This window comes from Polyodon spathula, chromosome 26, assembly GCF_017654505.1.
Source record: "Polyodon spathula isolate WHYD16114869_AA chromosome 26, ASM1765450v1, whole genome shotgun sequence".
In the NCBI taxonomy this organism is placed as follows: Eukaryota; Metazoa; Chordata; class Actinopteri; order Acipenseriformes; family Polyodontidae; genus Polyodon; species Polyodon spathula.
The window spans coordinates 14056443-14076498 of NC_054559.1; the positions used below are offsets into that span (position 1 = coordinate 14056443).

Sequence of the window (20056 nt, forward strand, 5' to 3'; positions counted from 1 at the left end):
AACGCATTGAGGAATAATATAATTATTACATTCATCAATATTTCTGGTGCCATCTCAGTATGCTGTTCAGCATATTACATTATGTTTTATGAGCAAATAATTGCATATATCATTAAATCTACAATCTGTATGTGGTATTTCTGTACAATTGTTTATTTAGTTATTTAAACATGCATATTGTTTTAAGCAATAAAGAACATGAACAGCTGAATAGATACCATACATGCACAATAATAATAAAAGTTTCAAGAGGCGTATTATATTTTGGGGGGGATATCTTTAATTTAGTTCAGTAGCCAGGGCAGTAAAATGATTTGTTCTGGAAAATGGCAACTACTGTATTATGATGCCTAATCTGCTGTTGTACGCCTCTGTAGGTTGTGGAGAGCACTGTGTGCCCACTGCTGTTTGTCAGACCGAGGCAGCGAGCAACATGACTGGAGTTTGTCCAGCCAGGTATCAGTGGTGCCCTTTTACTGCGGACTGTTTGCCAGTCAGCCACGCCTGCCATTCCAGTCTGTGCACGGCCTGTCCAGCTCCCTTTGTCTATGGCAGGTCTCAGCCAGAGCACAGCCTGGTTCATGAGCTTCTCTTCACACTTTTACCTGCCGTTTCAACTCATTATTTGGTAAGTATTTTCTTTCTTTACATTCAACTGTCGACGTCTTTTTTTTTTTTAATTCATATGCGTTTCTAGTACAACCAAGAGTTTTTTCCACGCTAGACAGTGCATTCCCTTAGCTAGCCAAAGGAGGCCACATTTTTTTGTTGCAGGTCCTGTACAGGTTTGTACAGCAGCAGTTTATAACTGACCATTATAATTCACAAATTGTGCACAATTGGGCAGTTTTAATGTCATGTCCTTTGAGATTATTTGGATGGAAATACAAAGCCAGGCTTCCAGTGAGGGGCAGGGCAGCTCTGACATCAACTCTTAAAACCATGCCTGGTGTAAAAAGCAAGATTTGTATTTAAAATGTTTACACCAAAGACGTAAGTCTGTTTAGTTATATATATATATATATATATATTATATATATATATATATATAATATCTATATATATATATATACCAAAATGTTATTCATATTATGTAGAATTATCTTTTTTTTATCTTTTTTTTTCATAAAGGCACACAGTTGGAGTGAAAATATCCAAGTCTATCCCGGAGACTTTATTGCAGTCCAACATGATGGAGAACCAGGCTCACTAATCAACTGTCGCCAAGATACTATGTCACCATGGAAACAGAACTACTTCCGTGTTAACCATTCTGACTGGATCACTGGCTCCCTTGACAACACAACCTTGAGAAACTGGACTGAAGAAGCAGTCTGCAGCCTCCGAGTCCTGTACACCCAGAAGAAAGTGAAGTTCATTGAAAGTCCGCTTCTTAAAGTTGGTTTAACCACCCCAGGAATGTATAGCTTTCACGCAGCTGTAGAAAGCAAACCCTTTTCTAGAAATCTTTCCTGCACGTTTCAGGTTGTGCCCCCTCTCGGCTTAACCATCGTCTACCCGCCAGTGCAAGATGACATCATCTACTTCCCTACAAACAAAACATTTCTTCTTCTTAAAATCACCTCTTGGCACAATGCCACAGCCCGTTGGCATGGCAACAACCAGAGTTTTCCTTTCCAAACAATTTGTCCTGAAGAAATTGCCTCACTAATTGAAGACTGTAAAATGAACAGCAGTGGTGCTCTGTTTTCACGCATAGACCTGGAACTGAATAATGCCAGTGTCGTTTCTGTTGTCATTACAGCAGACAATGAACTTAGCTCTGAGAACCAGACTGTTAAAGTAAAGACAGAGGACCCTGTTAGAGGTCTGAGGATTGTCCCTGACCCACACCACAGAGTGTTGGTTAAATCCTTAGTGGTAAGTGGTTTTAATTCCTTAATTCCAAGCAGCATTAATAATGTGTTTCAGGGTGGGAAAAAAACCCATAAACTCTGACTGTTTGTTTTATGAGCTAAAAACTATTTTGCACTTTAGGCTAAAAATCGAAGAGGAAAAAAAACAAAAAACAAAATGAAACGGAAACCGCCTACTTTTTTATATATTGCGCAGTTTGGAAAAGCAATGTCTTTCCTCCCTGAGTATCAGAAGAGTGGCAAGTCTGTACAATTTTTTAAGTTGTAACATCGTCTTCAGTAGGGTCTGGTTCGGGAGCAAATCTCATCTGTTATTTTTATTCTCAATACAGCACTTTGTCCATAATTTATGGACTTAAAAAATGCAGCTTAGTTGTGGAATCCATAGTAAATTGAGTGCTCCTGGCATTGCTTAGATTAAACATTAATCAAGTGTGATTCACTCCAAGAACTACGTGTATGAGTATATACTGGGAATTCCAAATACAGTGCACCCTGTGATAAACCTAAAATCAGTTAATAACGTCAGTCATCTGAAAAATAAATTGCACTAACATGTCATTGAATAGAAAGAAAGCATCATTCAAGTAGCATTGACTCAAAAACCATCCAATTTAATTTGAATATTAACTTTATGGCACTGTACTGAAAATCTCCATATTTCTTTGATTTACTTTTAACTCTTCTAAGCACCCAGTGATAAAGAACACTGATGAAACAAACTTAATACTGTATTATTATTATAATTATTATTATTATTATTATTATTATAAAAGCAAATGCCTGTCTCTGTATGACTTCTTATTGCTAATGATGTAGAAACACTAGAGGAAACTTAATAAATCCAAAGACAAACATTTTTACGAAGTCTTTCTCATGGCTTTAAGTTCTGTTTTAGAATTGCAAAATGTTGCATTGTTGCATGTTTAATATGAGGTTGAATGCTTGTTGATGGTAACTATCTGTTTCAGAGTTACACTGCAGTTGTGGACAGTGGGTCTGATGTTACCTTTAAGTGGACAGTTGATGATAAACCATCATTCACATACTACAACACAGTGCTTAATGTGATTTACCAGAATCCAGCGATCTACAAACTTTCTGTGGGTACAGGTTTGCTTTGTATCTCCTATCTGTTAACCATTTCTCCTTTTATACCCCATGTATTAAATTACTTTTTTATTGAAAATGTAATCGACTTTTTAACAGTAACAAAATACTTATACCATTGAATGAGTCGCCTCTTAAAAGAATACTTGTATTCAAAACTTTAAAGAACTACTATTGAAAATCCTTAAATATAAACAGACATATATTATATATATATATATATATATATATATATATATATATATATAAAGATATTGAGGGCAGAGAAATACTGTATACAGTAAAACCTGTCTAATCCAGCCCCTCTATACACCTCCATTCTGTATAATTCGGCCTCATTTCTGGGTCCTGACCAAATCTATTGAAACAGTCTTATCAAAATCAATGTAAGTCTGACTGTGCAGTCATATTTAAGTAGGTTGCATGCCTTAAAGGATAGCACTATGTATAAGAAATAGGAGAATTATAGAGTGCCCCAAATAAATTAGGCTGCAAGCATCTTAACCGTTTAAGATAAAAGGGACATAAGTGTCCCACAAATTATTTGTGCAATGGAGTGCACGAAACAGGGTTTAAAATGTGCTGATGGGTTGGATCTGGTCCTTCAAATGATCGGTTTCCTCCAGGTGATACTTGAGTTGCTCTCAAATGTATTTTAAGAAGAAACCGTTTTGAGCAACAAGCGCTCAATTCCTTGTGTACCTTAAGGGGTTAACATATTCAAATACTTATTGCATCACATGATGTTTACTGTGTTTTCCCCTACAGGTCACTGCGTTAAACCACGTGAGCAGCCTGATGGCAGAATTCAACGTCACGGTGGACAGGATGAATATGATGGCTGACCTGAGGGTGGTTGGCGTGCCTGCTGTCGTCCCTCAGAGTTCCTCTGAGACACTCACAGCCAGCATCAAAGTGGACACAGCTGTAGACGCCACATTCCAGTAAAGTGTTTCATCTGTACTATATATTGCGTATTTAGTTTAGTTTTAATTATTGTACTACTATACTATGCCAAATAATCAATGTACTGAAAGACTGAGGGCACAGTTAGTACACTTCTTAGTAAGTATAGCGGGGTTCCGACAAATATTGCATTACACGTAGCATACTTGTTACTACAACTGTTTAAATAATGTACCTGTAATTTTTATTGTTAACATCCTGACAACTTTTTATACTTTTAAAGTCTGTTTCAAAGCTCTTTTCAGAATGTCCGCTCCAGTGCACTGATAGTGTCAGGATTATTGCCCACATTGTGAGACAGGTTACACAGCAGTAACGATCCATGATGTGCTACGGAGCAGAAAAGCCAGAGCACTTCCTGCAGTGATTTAGAGGACAGATCTCAAACCACGGTGCACTAGAGCGGACATTTTTAAAGAGCTTTGAAACAGACTTTAGAGTTATGTGTATAAGGTTGTTAGGATGTTAACGATAAAAAGAAAAATGACAGGTACATTACTTAAACAGTTATAGCAACACGTGGGGACCTATAACACTATATTTTTCGGAACCCCACTACTTACTTTTTAATATACTCAGGGTTATAGTGGAGACATTCTTAACTAGAGAGCCGCTTATCCGATTGTGATGGTATCTGGGGTTAGATGGAGGAACCTGTGAGTATGTAAAAGAGCAGTACACTTTGATGGACATGGCAAGATGTATAATTTGTGTCCCGTTAGTTCACGGAAGCAAGCCAAAATCACACTTCAGAGCTCCAGTTCTGTATTTACAGCTGTGGTGGGAGGATGTATGTTGTGTTAAATCTCACAGTTTGGACAGCTTTCATTTTCTAATTGAAATTTAAAAATAAAACAATGTTCAGACAGGAATTATTGAAATAAAACATGCATGCCTCTGTTCATGGTTCTACTAAATGTTTCTTTATAACTAATTTCTTGCTTTTTTTGTATCCTTTGGGGAGTAATACAGCACACATTCTAGATCTTCCCCTGTCCGACAAAGTGTAATGCTTTTGGACTGTTTTATAATTATTCTGTCACTAATTGAGCGTTAGTAAATCTGCTGCTGCTGGCTTCTATTCACTCATGAAATGGGGTGAATAAGAGACACACTAATTTATGACTGCTTTCGTGAATGGAGAAAAAAACATTGTCAGTAGTGATTGCTGTGAAGGATTTGGCAGGTAAAATAAAAGAAACAACGTAGACAAAGATTTTGGTTAGTTCTGCATTGCTCTATTTTAGTTTAGATTTTGAATTCTAATGGAAAATAAAAGCATGATGTGCATTTTTACAGTCTGTCCAAAGCATGGGCACTATGCTACTATAAGCCCTCATACTGTAAATTAAATTGGCTGGTGAGAAGCTGTGTTTTAATATGGCTGTCTTTTCAGGTGGACTTTTGGAGATGGAGGCCACACCACTTATCATTTCAAGCCCCCCTATGACATTTCTCTTCAGGTTCAAGACACCAGTGTAAACCAAGCCTTGTTACAGCACAATGTCACCTACACATACCAACAACCAGGTAAGGCTTTCCAGCATTGTGTATGCAGCTCTGATAGACAAAGTAGTTATTGTCAAATTCTGAAGCCAAGTTGGTTTAAACTTGCAGATGACATTCATAATATTCCCGGTGCTGCTGGTAGAAAGCAGGGACATAGAAATAGAAATGTTCCTCTTCAGGTGAGAGATTATAAAAAATGACTGTGAATTTTCATTAATTAATCACCGTGCAAAACTGTGGTTGTAAGTGATATTCATTTGTTGCACTTTGATCCAATTCTGAATGTTTCCAGCATACTTTAAAGGTGTGACCACTTTAGTCGGACTGATCCATCTCACAGGGGAGGTGTGGGAGGAAACTACTATTGTGCCAAATGGGGTGGAGTGGATTTTAACAAAGTGTCAGGACAGTGAATACAAGTCTATTAGAGAGAGAGAGAGAGAGAGAGAGAGAGAGAGAGAGAGAGAGAGAGAGAGAGAGAGAGAGAGAGAGAGAGAGAGATGGTTAAGGTGACTCTCTTTTAGAAACAAGAGTATGTACCATAGACAGACTTGTATTCATTCAATGTTTTATCTTCTTCTCTCTTACAGGAGAATACACCCTTACTGTGTCTGTGTCTAATAAGTATGAAAACATCAGCCAGCTGATACAAGTGTTTGTCTACAGCCATCTCACTAGTGTGGGAATAATAGTTGATACTGAAGCTCTTGTGGTTGGTAGTACGGCAGCATTTGAGGCCCACCCCCTCCCTTCACCATATGGAATCATGTACACCTGGAGCTTTGGCGATGGCTCTTCTCCTGTTCAGGGGCGGGAGCGCAGAGTAAACCACACCTTCAATCAGAGCGGGGTCTATAACATTAGCGTCCGCGCTAACAACACAATCAGCAGCACGGATTCCCAAAGGAGTGTTCTGGTCTTTGAGGCGATCACAGGTCTAAGTGCCTCATCGAATGGACCTACTGAGCTTCATACTGCAGTATTGATTCATGCAGAGGTTAAAACTGGGAATAACATTAGTTGGATCTTTGACATGGGAGATGGGAGTCAGCTGACAAACGTTGGTCCTGTGGTGGAGTACACTTACGTGAAAGAGGCCATCTACACTGTCAACGTGACTGCCATAAATGCAATCAGTATCGCGTCCGTGTCCCTAGCTGTTCAAGTATTTGTGCTTGAGGTTTTAAGGTTAGAGCCTTCCAAGTGCATTCAGGAACTTGTTAATATAAGCTTTATCGCCTTTGTATCAGGGAACTCTTCAGTCTATGTATATGACTGGAACTTTGGAGATGGTTCACCTAATCTGACTGTAAAAGGCAGTCCTGAGGCAAATCATCTATTCAGAAGGAGTGGGGTGTATGCTCTTTCATTGGGACTGTCGAGCAGTGTTAATAAAGCCAATTTCTTCACCAGTATTTGTGTTCAGCCAGTGGTAATGAATGTGACAATTGTGCCTCTCAGTAAGTACACCAAATTGGGCGAGGAGAGCAGATTTTATGTCAGCGCCTTTCCCGAGTATCAGTACAATTATCTGTGGGACTTTGGCACTAATGACTCTGCTGTCCGAGGAACTAATGAAATGGGCTTCACTTACAGAAACGCGGGCCAGTATTCTGTTACAGTCTCTGTGCTCAACAACATTTCATTTAGCAGTAGTATGGTGCAGATTGAAGTCCAGGAGTCTGTTGGGTTGGTAATAATCACACACAATGGCACAAAGTCCAACAATTTAGCATTACAAGAGACGTACATGTTTAGGGCTTCTGGGAGTTATTGGAAAGAGAGATACACATGGGATTTTGGTGATGGAAGCAACAAACTGGGCTGCAATGTCACCCATGCATATAACTCAACAGGCAATTTTAACATTACCCTCACAGGCTGGAACGAGGTTAGCAGTAATACCTCACAAATTAGCGTTGCAGTCAAAACACCAGTTCGTGGCTTGACAGTTACTGCAAGCAAGACCATTGTGCCACTGAATGCATCTGTCACTTTCATGGCACATCTGTTAGCAGGAGATGATCTCCATTACTCTTGGATCTTGTGCGACAGGTGCACGCCAATTCCTCGGTCGTCAACTATTTTCTACACATTTCGGTCCATCGGGACGTTTAACATCATTGTGACTGCAGAGAATGAAATCAGCTCAATGCAGGCCAGCATTTTCATCTTTGTACTGAAGGAGATAGAGGGTCTTCACATTGTAGCAGAGGATCTTGTTGACGGTTGCTGTTTTGCAACCAACAGAGTTCTACATATGCAGGCAGCCATCAGAGATGGAACTAATATGTCTTACATCTGGACTGTTTTAAAAGCCCAAGACCCTATTCTAAACTTTAGTGGAAAGCTTTTAGATGTCAACTTTCCAGAACCTGGCTTTTATGATGTCATTTTAAAAGCAACCAACCTCTTGGGCACATCAAGTGTGAACAGGACCATTGAATTTCTGGATCCTATTGGAAATATATTCATGACTGCAGTGCCCAACCCTGTGGCAGTCAATCACTCTACTAATATCTCTTTGTTAGTAAGTAGTGGCACCGATCTAAAATATATTTGGTCCACAGAAGATCATTTTACCAGTCCTACAGAAGAGTCATGGATTACTCATCAGTTTAGCACTCCAGGACTCAAACAAGTTGGTGTCATGATTACCAATAAAGTGAGCTCAAAAAATGTTGCCACTTTAATTAGTGTACAAGAGCCTATTTCAGGAGTAAATTTCTTTGCTCAGGATCTCCCAGACCAATATTACATAGCCTCTGGTTCAACTGTCTCATTGCAAGGGGAATTTCAACGAGGAACAAATGTTACATGGACGTGGCATCTTCCAAATAGTACAGCAACCGAGCAGCAAATCACTCTGCTTTTTGCTGTGTCTGGGATCTATACCATATCCTTAAATGCTTCCAATGATATCAGCTGGGCTTTGGCCTCTAGAAACATCACAGTACAAGACAAAATAGGAGGGCTTGAGTTAAAGGCCAGCAAGAACATTGCGTCCCTAAGAGAGAATGTCCTTTTCATGATTGGAATCTCTTCAGGAACTTCCGTAAGCTTCTTGCTAAGTATTAGTGGAGACTCCTCAGTGTTCGTTGTGAACCTCAATTATACCCATCAGTTTACCAAGGTGGGGGACTTTGTTGTCAACCTGACAGCACAAAACCAAGTCAGTACAGAAAGGACCAGCATTATAGTCACAGTAATGGAGCCGGTGAGCAGACTGAGAATCGTCAACTGTTGCGAGGAAGCCATTCCAACAGGAGTGAGTAAAATGTTCAATGCCGAAACACTGACTGGTTCTCCAGTGACATATCTGTGGACCTTTGATCTGCACTGCGGTTCTAAGAAAACCATCATTGGAAAGCAAGTCTCCTACACGCCGCCCCAAGCAGGACAGCTCACCATATACCTCAGCGCTTTCAATGCTTTAGGGAGTCAGAACATCACAAGAGTAATCCAAGCTCAGAACAAGCTCCTCTTAGCTACACTAGAAGCGAAGCCTGCAGAAACTCTTGTCAACAAACCTGTGACCATGCAGGCTTTGGTTTCACCACATCCAACTTCGGTAAACTATGTGTGGAGTTTTGGTGATGGTTCAGAAAAAAGGACGACCAAAACTGCAAACGTATCACATGCTTACTTGGTTCCAGGGGAGTATACTGTAGAGGTAAACGCAAGCAATCTTGTAAGTTTTGCAGTTGCCCAGACCACCGTGACCATACAGGTCTTGGAGTGTGAGGAACCTGAGGTCCAACCGGTTCAGTCATCTCCAACTGTCATCAGAAGATCCCAGAGAAACTATTTGGAGGTAGCTGTGGACTTCAGAGGCTGCACGAGGTACAAGATAGAGTATCTCTGGGAGATTTACAGAACCACAACCTGCTCGAACTCCAATGACAATTCTAAAGTAAGCCTGCATGATGTCGATGTACAGAGGCCTCAACTGGTCATACCTAGGATGGCACTGGACTTGGGGAGCTACTGTGTTATCTTCTCCCTTTCATATGCAGATGTGCCACTTAGAAAGAGCATTGCTATTCATCTAAATGTGGTTCCGAGTAAACTGGTTCCTATAATCGATGGCGGGACATTTCGAGTTTGGTCTAAGACCCAGGATTTACTGATGAATGGTGAAAAGTCATATGACCCCAATCTGGAGCCTGACAACCAATCCCCTCTGAGTTATACTTGGACATGTGTGATTTCATCCAAGGTAAGATATACGTTTTGACAAATTTATTTATTTATTTATTTTTAAAGACTATTGGACCTTTTATGACAGAGTGTTTAAAGTGTGACAGATATCTTATCGTATCTTTGAAACATTGTTACTTTTTGTGCTTGAAGACATTGACAGAAACTTCTAGTGGAAACATTTGTCATTGAATTGGTAAAGTGTATTTTTGTATTTCTAGATAGTGAAAGACACTGCTTTCTTGTTTAAAAGTGTAACGTATTATATACAGTTTTTGATGCAGTCCTGTCTAAATATAAATGTTCTAGAAAAAAGGGCAGCAATACAGCCACAATGTGCTGTTTTCTATCCACAGTAATATTTCTGTAGGGACTGAAATGGGGATTCATGTAATGATCTTTTCCATTTAGAGTCTGGGTTTAAACAGCATGTTTCTGATGTAACACTACTGGGCACAGTGAAGACACTAGCACTAAATTATTCCTTTTATTATTATTACTATTATTATTTGTTTATTTATTTATTTTTAACAGCTTTGTCTGAATCATGAGCAAAACTTTAGCAATCCACAGATACTGAGTGCTGTACGAAAAGGTTTGAATTTAACCAAAAGTGTAACATTAACTTTTTATCTGAAGATTACTATTGGTGACTGATCCTCAAGAAAGTCCCTGAGGCAATCTGGAGGAGATATCTGTTTTTAAGATCCCTTTTACCGTAAAAACATATTAAAGCAACAGATTAAAGAGTACATCATAAAATATGATCAGTACAGTACAACGTTGCGTATCTGACCCCCTGTGGACTGGGGTATAGGCGGATATGTATTTTTTTTTATTTATTTAGCGAGGAGGTTAATTCATCAGGGCGGTTATGTGACGTTCCACTGTATGACAAAACAAATAAAACAAATACATAGCATGTGTTATTGCCAAATATGTAATGTGGGATTCTTTTCATTCGCTGCACTAAAACACAGACGCTGCAATTCTTGAAAGCCTACTGTTTATTTGTGTATCAGGTTTCATTTCAAACTGTATGATTTTTCAATTTGCCGACACAAGTTTTTACTGTTTTTCTCAGGTCTCTTAATTTTAAGTATAATAAGTTATAATTTTCCAACTAGAGAGGAACAATACAGCTCAAACCTAAAAGTTCCCAATAGGGAGTAATGACATAGCCAGTCTGCTCCAGCAATTTGGAAATGAATCCAAGGAGCTGTCAGTGAGACACTGTCCAGTGCTCTTCAAAACTGAACAAATTAAAGGTACAAAGCCCCATAGAGTTTTAAAAAGATATTCCTTTTTACTTTAAGGTGCTTGTTGCCTTTGAGCTTATGCTGTATATATCAGCTTTATGTGTTTCTGTAAAATGTATCAATGTAACAAAAATCACTTTAAAAACAAGGCAAAAGCGATTTCTGTTTTGTTTCCAGAGCTTAAGTTAAAGTGTATCAATTAGACCCTTTTACAGCTGCAAGCGTCAGAAGAAAGCTTTATGCCTATTTTGGCTTTATATTTCACACTGGGGCTAAGATTTCATGGAATGAACACAAACGGGACCACAAACACATCATGTTTATGATCGATGGAATTCATAGAAGACTAAATTATATAAAATAAAGTAAAAGGACAGATTCTATTCAAAGGGGAATTCTAGTGGAATGTAAAATGCGATGGTTGAGATTTTATGGGAAATTATTCAAAACAATGGCGGTAAATGCACCTGTGTAAAACTGAACATGATGGTGGGGTCCTGCAGCTTTAAGAGTCTGCAGCGTGCTAATGGAGACACACATTCACAAGCTGTTGTTCTTAAACAGTCAGCTCCAGTAATGGTTGTTTCATCGCCTGCTGGGAGAGTGCCAGTGCTTAAACAGGACCATTTTCATTTACCACTGTTCAGTATTTTCTTATTGAAGCATCTTGTCGAAATCTGTTACAGATGTGAATGCTCACATTTTAGACCTTCCTCTGACCGTGTATCACAACAAGCATAACCATAAGTACTTTATAATGTCGAGTTAGGTGCAGAGGCCTGCTCCTTTTAAACATAATTGGTGGTAATGGTCCTAACCCTTGTTGCTGTGTTTGGGTCAATTAGACCCCAGGGACACATTAACTTAATAAAATAACAGGGGCTTAAACACAGTAGGCAGCTAAAACCACTACTGACTCAATGCCAATGCTAGATACCTGAACCCCCCTTTCATATCTTTGTCTTGTGCCTGGTCGTGTGTGTATACAGACACCCTCCTCTGGTTGTAATCTGAAATGCGGCTCCCAGGAAAAGGTGTTGGTCATCGCTGAGGACATGCTGGAGGCAGATGTGGTGTACACGTTCCTGCTGACTGTCAGCAAAGCTGGCATGAGCCCAGAGAATACGACCCAGACTGTGAGTACACAGACCAGCCTCTGTAATAGCCAGGGCGGGTGTGGCGGGTCATTTCCGTTGTTCGTTTGTCTTTACGTCAGTGGTGCCAGTGACGCTTTTACTCAAGGAGCATTCCCCATCCATGGCCTTAATTATGTAAGTGAACAGTCCAGACAGCTTGTTTCAACAAGGTCTAATTATTTAATTGAACCCAGGGTTTCTGATTCAAATAGTGCAGTTTTTTATTGTTGAGTGTAAAAAGAAGCAAAGGGTAATAATTGAAGTTCTGCTATGTGAGTAAAGCACATGACACACCTATGGAATTCTGCAATCTCAGAATTCAGTGCCATTTTTTTCTGTCTCTACAATAGCTATAATAGTATATTTTTGAGGTATTAGTCTACTCTTAAACCATTAAATTCTATGGCAAGCCCCAGCCTTAGCAATACACTACGCAATCTGGTTCCTTTTTTCCAAGCCTTCGTCATGGTGCATTTGGTAAACTTCCTGTTCTATACCTTTTTGTATCATCCATTATCTTGAGTAGGAATATTCTTGCATGCGTGACCTCATCTGCAGATAGCTGATACTGTAAAGAAACACTTCCATAAGAGTGCTAGTTACTAAAACAGGGGCTGTTATTAAGTGGGTTTGTTATCGAATAAGCTTTAACTTGTCAGAATTTAGAAAATCACTCGCTTAAGAATGGCATATTTAAACATAACAGATTTGCCCTTGCTGTCTGCTAGGCAGCATACAAATAGTCCTACAGGAACTCTTTGCTGTATTGCACAGACAGTCTTTTAAAATATATTTGTCTGAAAAAGACATGTTCCTCCACTTGAACTCGGTCCATCCATTATAATGCAACAGCTGTCACCATTTCCCTTTTTTTATTGTAATGAGTTCTCTGCAGAAAATGAAATAACCTAAAGCTGTGATGAAAATGTATACTGAATGTAGCCCTTGCCTTTAATGTAAAATAGATGTAAATGTGTTTTTTTAAAAATGCAGACCCAATGAATATATTACTGGACCTACAAAAAGATAAAAGACAACAGAGAACTCTTTAAAAGTGAGAATGAACGTTGGGCCAGCCCTTATACAATGTATTTTCACTGTAATTGTGTAGTTTTACCCCATGTCTTCTCAAGGTTATACTATAAATTCACAATAGATTACAATGGTTAGATGTTTGAGTATTGGAAATGGTACTGGAGCTTATAAAGGCAGTAAAAGGCTACACCCAATCCCCTACCTTTACTCGTTTGATAGCGTTTCCCTGAAGTTTACACAACGTCTGTGATGGAAATTACTTGTTTTTCACAGGTTTTGGTGAAGAATGGCACAGTCCCCATGGTGTCTCTGGAGTGCATCTCATGCAAGGCACAGTCTGTCTATGAAGTGAGCCAAAGCTCTTATGTGTATCTGGCTGGGACCTGTAACAACTGTCAGGATAATAATTCTCACTCCGGGGTAAGAGACTCCTAGGGAAACGGTTCCCTTCTGTGTGCATTGCAAGCTGGGTTATAAAAACAACAGCACCATTTACTGTTTGGCTTATATCCGTTTAACAGGTAAAATTATGTAATTAGCAACTTCAGGGTCTGGATGGAGGTTTAGCTCGTTCAGTTAAACAATTTGGAACAGGGTTGGACCAAGAGTCGAAAAGCCAACTTTGCAAACAAACGCAGGGCTTTTTAAGCTGAAAGCTTTTTCAGGTTTTTACGCGGTCCTTTAAATAACGTTTATGGAATGTATTCAGTTGCAAAGCCCAGTATATTGTCATGCATATGGGGCACAGCAGGAATTGCTGCATTAAAAGATAAGCATATGCAATGATGTTGAAAACAACTGAAGCACAGCACATTGTAGCTGAATTGTTTCTATACTTGCAAAAATACAAAATCTGGGGTCTTATAAGTATTTGAAGCTCTGTTTCATTGCTGTGTGGTGACAGATTTTATACTGACCCTGTTTGTGGTTCATTTCCACAGCGTTGGAGGGCCCAGAACTCAAAGAATGAGTCCTTGGTGTTGGATGTGACCACCACCTCCACTGGCAGCACTGGCATGAACCTGGTGGTGAGACAGGGGATTCTGAAGGATGGAGACGCTTACACCTTCAGTCTGCATGTCACTGATCCTTTCATGGAGAACGAGGGCTTTGCATCCATTGAACTGCGGCCTAACTTGCCCCCTGCTGGCGGCTTCTGTGTGCTTCACCCCAGTGACAGAGCAAACGCATTGACCACTAAAGTGCAGTTCAAGTGTACAGGTAAAGTTTTATAACCTCCATATTGCTTGACGTTTTGAGGAGCTTGTGCCCTCGCTAATAAAGTACAGTGCCAGAAGACTACATTCAAGGGGGGAGAAAAGTCAGAATTTACATTACAGTGTAAAATTAAATATGATTACAGGACTGACCTGCCATTGCAGTTTTTTTCAGACAGCTAGTTATCTTCAATGGACCGTTCATTTAAATGCATTATATTCTTGACAGCCATTGAACAACTTGTGTCAAGTCCTGTTAATGAGGGTCGTGAACAAAAACATGACCTGTAACAAAAACTATTTGAGTTGCAGTAACCGCCTCTATTTTAACTGCAGGGTATAAAGATTCGGAAGACTCTGAGACTCCACTTCTCTATAGCTTGATTGTCACCCGCTGTAACATTGAGCACTGCGAGGACTTCTGTGTGTATAAAGGCACCAATGCCGAGTATTCTGCCTTCCTTCCACTGGGCTTCAGAGCCAGCAGGTTCAGAGTGGACGTGTCCGTGACTGTGCAAGACCAGCAGGGGGCAGCCATCGTAGCTCTCAACCAGTGAGTAGCCAAATTATGGCGTGGGGTTATATTAAAAAAAATTAGATTCAAACTTGAATACCAGTTGGCTAATCCCGGGGTCACATAACCAAAAATAGTCTGTGCTGTTGACCACAAAACTGTAGTTGAGTGGTCAATAGTTCCGTCTTATGCCACCTCACAAACAAAATGGTGGACCAGGCAAAGCATGGAAGATATTAATAAGCGAGTAATACATAACAGTTTTCAGCTTACACTATAAGCCTCAGCTTTAGTCAATAGATGTATACTATAAACCATGCTCAATAAAGGGTTTATGTAAATGTTATTTGAGATGTATGGTTTGTTATTCCATTAATAAAGGATGATTTTGTTTGCTTGACTGACAGATCCATGGTCATACACCTCCCTGATCCACCAGAGCAGTTTCAGAGTCTAACTCACTGGCTGTACAACCAGACTGAAACAGCCCTGGAGGACCTAATTAAGCAGAAAGACCCTCGGCAAGTCCGGGAGTACGCACTGGCCCTCATCACAGTGTTAAACGAGGTAGGAGCACACTCAACACTCAAACTTTCTTTCAAGTATAACTTTTATAATGTCTACCTGCCTAATCTGGTACAGACAAGTTGGCTGCATACCTAAACTCAGCAAGTTGCTGAGTTAAGTTCTGTTGTTTTAAGCAAATAGAATGCTGAACTCAGGGCTGTTGGGTATTTGCAGTTTCTGATTCTTTTCTTTCCTGCTACTGTGTTTGCAGTTTGAGCAAATTGGGCCGCCGTCTTTGGACTCGCAAAGTGAGCAGGATTTCAGAATCCTGATTCGCAGCAAGGTCACCTTGGCTCTGATTTCTCTGGAGGTGAACACGGTGGACGATATCCAGCAAACCTCAGCTGCCTTAGCCCAGTGCACGGTAACAGCACAATATACACACACTTATAAATGGAAAAGTACCTTCAGCCTTACTACCTTGGCATCTCATTGAGATAGTAATGTCTAGCAAAACAGGTTCTTTAGTGTATGGTTTGGGCTAGATATTTGGCAGTGACCCAGGCTGGTGTTAGGGGGACAGATGGAGTCAGTGGAACGTCCTGTCTAATCTGTGCATAAAGACAGCATGCTGCTCTTTTGGAAATAGGGACCACCATGAAATAGACTTCACCATCTAGTACATAATCTTGGACATTTGTTAATGCAGCCAGATCTGATTCAGGTGATGTTTCACTATACCCTGATTGCTCCTTTCTTGCTTTCTAGGCTGTTAGCAGGGAATTCATTTGCAGAGAATGCCAGAGACAAACGTTAACCAAGCTGGAGTCAATGCTGGCGATCCTGCAGAGTGACACGAGACAGGGGACAGTGACGCCCACAAAGCTAGCCGACAACATCCTTAACATTATGGGTTTGTATCGAAAAAGCCTGCAAGCAGCAATCTCACAGAACACACTTTCTACCAGCGAATCCTCAGCAGCTAGGAGGCCATTACAGAGATTTCACAGCACTTATTTGTCAGAGTTTCTCCTACATGTTTTTATATATGCAGAGGTCTGTTAGTTATAAAGAGCTACATTCAAAAACTCCAAAGGTGAACATATTGTGGTTCTTTCTGTATTCAAAATTAATATGATATAGATGTACTCTTGCATCCTGGTACATGAGAAGTAGGCAACCTGGTCTGATTACAGCTAGACCATTGGAGTGAATTTGAACTACAATGCATGATGAACGTACCAGGAAATTTTAAATATCTGCATATTCTAAATTCAAGTATAACATACTAGAAAATCTTCAGTGAAATAAAGTAAGCATGTAGGCAAGATATAATGTAAAACCCCATTAGCACTCCTTTAAGACATATTATACTTCTGGGTTAGTAGCAATGATCTTTTGTTTTTCAGGAGATCTGATTCACCTTGTTAACCAGCCTCCTCCCCAGCCAACAACAGATGACAGCTCTAATGATCAGCACCCCCTGCTGGTGGCCTCCAAGGCTTACAACCTGTCCTCGGAGCTGATGCGAATCCTCATGCATTCCCGCGTCCTAAACGAGGAGCCGCTAGTCTTACACGGGACGGAAATCACAACGCAGGGAAAGCGCGCCCACCCCCTGAACCTGCTGTGCTTTCCCGATGGACCACTGTGCCCTTTCTCGATCCCAAAGGAATTCAACAGCACCTTCCGCGACATGACTGGCATCGTTCAGGTGATGTTTCAGGTCGACTCGAACCCGTTCCCCTTCGGTTACATTGGAAACTACACGGTTTCCACAGAAGTGGCGTCGATGGAGTTTCAGACTGCGAATGGAACCCAGATCCCCATATCGAGCCTTGGAGCCAGTAAGGCCATCACTGTAATGGTTTCCAACAGCACCGGAGTTAAGGAAAACTCATCTTGGACAGAGGTGGTCAGTGAGTGGAGTTCTGTCATTGTGCTGGTGACAACTGGAAATACCAACAAAGCAGTAGGACTGCATATTCAAGTCATGTTTACTGTATTAAACGGTAAGTGTAATTTAGGTATACTGTGGATGTAACAAACATTACAGTGAAGCAGTATGATCCATGTTTGAGCTCCTAGATGTACAGCAGGAGGTCACACTTCACACTCACCGTTGACATTCAATCAGCCCTTGATTTAAAACATGGAAATGCTATGGAAAGGCTGTACTTTTGAAAAAGTGTGGTGAAATCATTATTTCAATGCCTGTTCAATCTCATAAACAAAGTGTACTTGTCACAGTTAAAATTTCTCGAAGTTCCCTATGTTGTATAGATTCCGGTCGATTTCCTACTTTGCTTGACTTAAACCAACCTTACAGTTTAACCCATTAAGTGCCATTGTCCTCATTTAAGGACAGACTGCTTTTTAATTTTTTGGGAGCGTTTTTAACTGGCACCTACCTGTTTTCATTTTCTCATTAACTATATTGCTATGATACATTTTGTTAACCACAAACGTCTAAATGTAATGTATCTAACTGCATAAATACAGCTTTGTGTTCTGATTTTTTTTTTCAAAGAAATGTATTTGGCACTTAATGGGTTAATAAAACAAGGAAGCTGCAGTCGTGTTCCTGCAGCTGAAACTATGTTACAGGAGTCTAAACCAACTGGAATGTGCACAAGGTCTGTCTTCTGATGTAGTATACTGTATTGTATACTGTATAGCACCTAATGTAACTAGTTTATCGAGTCTGCTGCATAAAGGATTTATCGTGGCAGTTAGTACAGTGTCTCGTATGTCATATTCTCTTCAGATGGGGCTGCTGCCAGTGAAGAAGAGCCGTATATCACCGCCTATCTCCACAGTTATCTGAACCCTAATGAATATAACTGCACAGCCCAGAAGAGGATCACCCTGAGCATGGCAAAGGGACCGGATCACAGGCCATACACTTTCTTCATTTCTCCAGAGTGAGTGTCTCTCTGACGAGGACCCTTTTATTAGGACCACTCCACATGTGTAGAGGGCAATGGTGCACAACTCCGAATTCAAATTGAACTGTTTCATTCTTGATAGTTAATACAGCGACAGCCAAAAGTTTAGCATCGCCTAGAATTTTAGGATTGAGACATAATTTAAAAAAAAAAAATTATTTTTTGTCCATTTTTCGTGTGGGAAAACTACAGAGCCGTAGGTAATTCATAAAAAGTTTTGGCCATAGTTGTACATGCAATTATTGTGTCCTGTCTGTAGTCAAAATTCAGGAGGCGGTACAAGCTGTTTTTATTTAAAAACATAACAAGACGAAATCTTACCTGAGCTCACTGTTGTGTCTGCTGCTGGTCGCTTGGTGTGTCAGGATTACAGGGAAGCACTGTGATATTCAGCTGACTGTTCTGTTAATCCGCTGTCAGAATAAGTTGAGGTCTTGTAGCAATTCAACAACAAAGGAAACAAAGATTAATTGCACTGACATTAGAAGAATAATAAAGAATACAACAACCAGTTACAATAATTCACACTTTTATAATCACACCCCCGGGCCAGACTGCTTCATTTCACAAAGTGATAAATGACTGAGAAAAGCAGCATGAACGAGAACAAGACAACGATTTTATCTGGCAGAAGGAACTGATTAAAAATGACAGTGATCTGGTACCTAGAGGATGATTATGTTTAAAGGTTGGAGCAAGTCTGTTCAGGACAACAACAGTAAAAGTCTTTAATCCATATCAAATTTAGAATAAAACCCTGAGACATGAGCCATAAGCCATGAGCCATTGAACCATGTTAGAAAGCCCTGCTGAATGGTTATATATTCCGACTGATCAATTATCTAATTATACTCCCATGGGCAACAGGTCTTCTGATTTATTACCCTGATTTGGAATCCAATAGAAATTCCTCCCTCACTGTCTTTGTTTCTACAGTGTTTTTGACACAACCAAAGACTACTACCTGAATGTTACAAACGGGTGCTGGAGGTCCCCAGTGCAGGTGGAGGTGGGAGTGTACACCTCGCTGTGCCAGTACTTCAACAACCAGGAGATGCGCTGGAAAACTGACGGCATGGTACCCCTGGAGAGCACCACCCCAGACAAGGCAGTGTGTCTGACAGAGCACCTCACTGCCTTCGGAGCCAGTCTCTTTGTACCCCCAGACGCCGTGAGGTTCCTCATTCCTGTGAGTACCTTTGCAGAGAGTTGTAGGAGACTGGTTTAGAAACCACTTTATAATAATGCCCTGTTTTCGAAGGGAAACACTTGTTAAATCTGCCAACAAACCTGGAAACCCTCCTCATGATGTTATTCCTATGCTGTTCCATCGAGAGACTGATGAATTTGGAGCAATCACTTTAAATTGCGCATGAACTCCGTTTTAGACTTTTCTTTTATAGAAGATGCTGGAAACTGACACAGTGGGTACAGCAGGTGAGAGGGCAGTTCAGTTCAGACTTGCTTCTTTGTTATTTGCCTCGATTTCTGTTTAGGCTCCGTCTCCCGGAATGAACTACATCGTTCTGCTGACGTGCGCCGTCTGTTTCGTCACCTACTCAGTCGTGGCTGTCATTGTCCGCAAGTTGGATCTGATTGACATAAACCGCGCTGGAGTGATTCCTTTCTGTGGGAAGGACGGCCTGTATAAGTATGAGATCCAGGTGAAGACTGGCTGGGGACGTGGATCAGGTGAGCAACAGGAAGTAACTGTGTGCACTCTTGCATTCGCCTGTGTATGGTGCCTTGAAGAAAAACACTTTTATGACACAAGCAAA

General features: G+C 40.4%; 1 protein-coding gene across 4 annotated transcripts in view; it reads left to right on the forward strand.

Moving 5' to 3' along the window:
• The window catches only part of pkd1a (polycystic kidney disease 1a), a 59756-nt gene that overhangs the window by 27885 nt on the left and 11815 nt on the right, over nucleotides 1-20056 (forward strand). For all 4 annotated transcript variants that reach the window (XM_041229511.1, XM_041229513.1, XM_041229512.1 and 1 more), the window contains 17 exons: nucleotides 378-628; nucleotides 1132-1881; nucleotides 2849-2980; nucleotides 3756-3931; nucleotides 5350-5483; nucleotides 6053-9681; nucleotides 11911-12057; nucleotides 13366-13512; nucleotides 14034-14313; nucleotides 14646-14862; nucleotides 15231-15390; nucleotides 15602-15754; nucleotides 16099-16243; nucleotides 16740-17342; nucleotides 18098-18254; nucleotides 19215-19467; nucleotides 19775-19970. In XM_041229511.1, coding sequence (XP_041085445.1) covers nucleotides 378-628; nucleotides 1132-1881; nucleotides 2849-2980; nucleotides 3756-3931; nucleotides 5350-5483; nucleotides 6053-9681; nucleotides 11911-12057; nucleotides 13366-13512; nucleotides 14034-14313; nucleotides 14646-14862; nucleotides 15231-15390; nucleotides 15602-15754; nucleotides 16099-16243; nucleotides 16740-17342; nucleotides 18098-18254; nucleotides 19215-19467; nucleotides 19775-19970 — 7530 coding nt within the window. The remainder of the gene's footprint in view (nucleotides 1-377; nucleotides 629-1131; nucleotides 1882-2848; nucleotides 2981-3755; nucleotides 3932-5349; nucleotides 5484-6052; nucleotides 9682-11910; nucleotides 12058-13365; nucleotides 13513-14033; nucleotides 14314-14645; nucleotides 14863-15230; nucleotides 15391-15601; nucleotides 15755-16098; nucleotides 16244-16739; nucleotides 17343-18097; nucleotides 18255-19214; nucleotides 19468-19774; nucleotides 19971-20056) is intronic.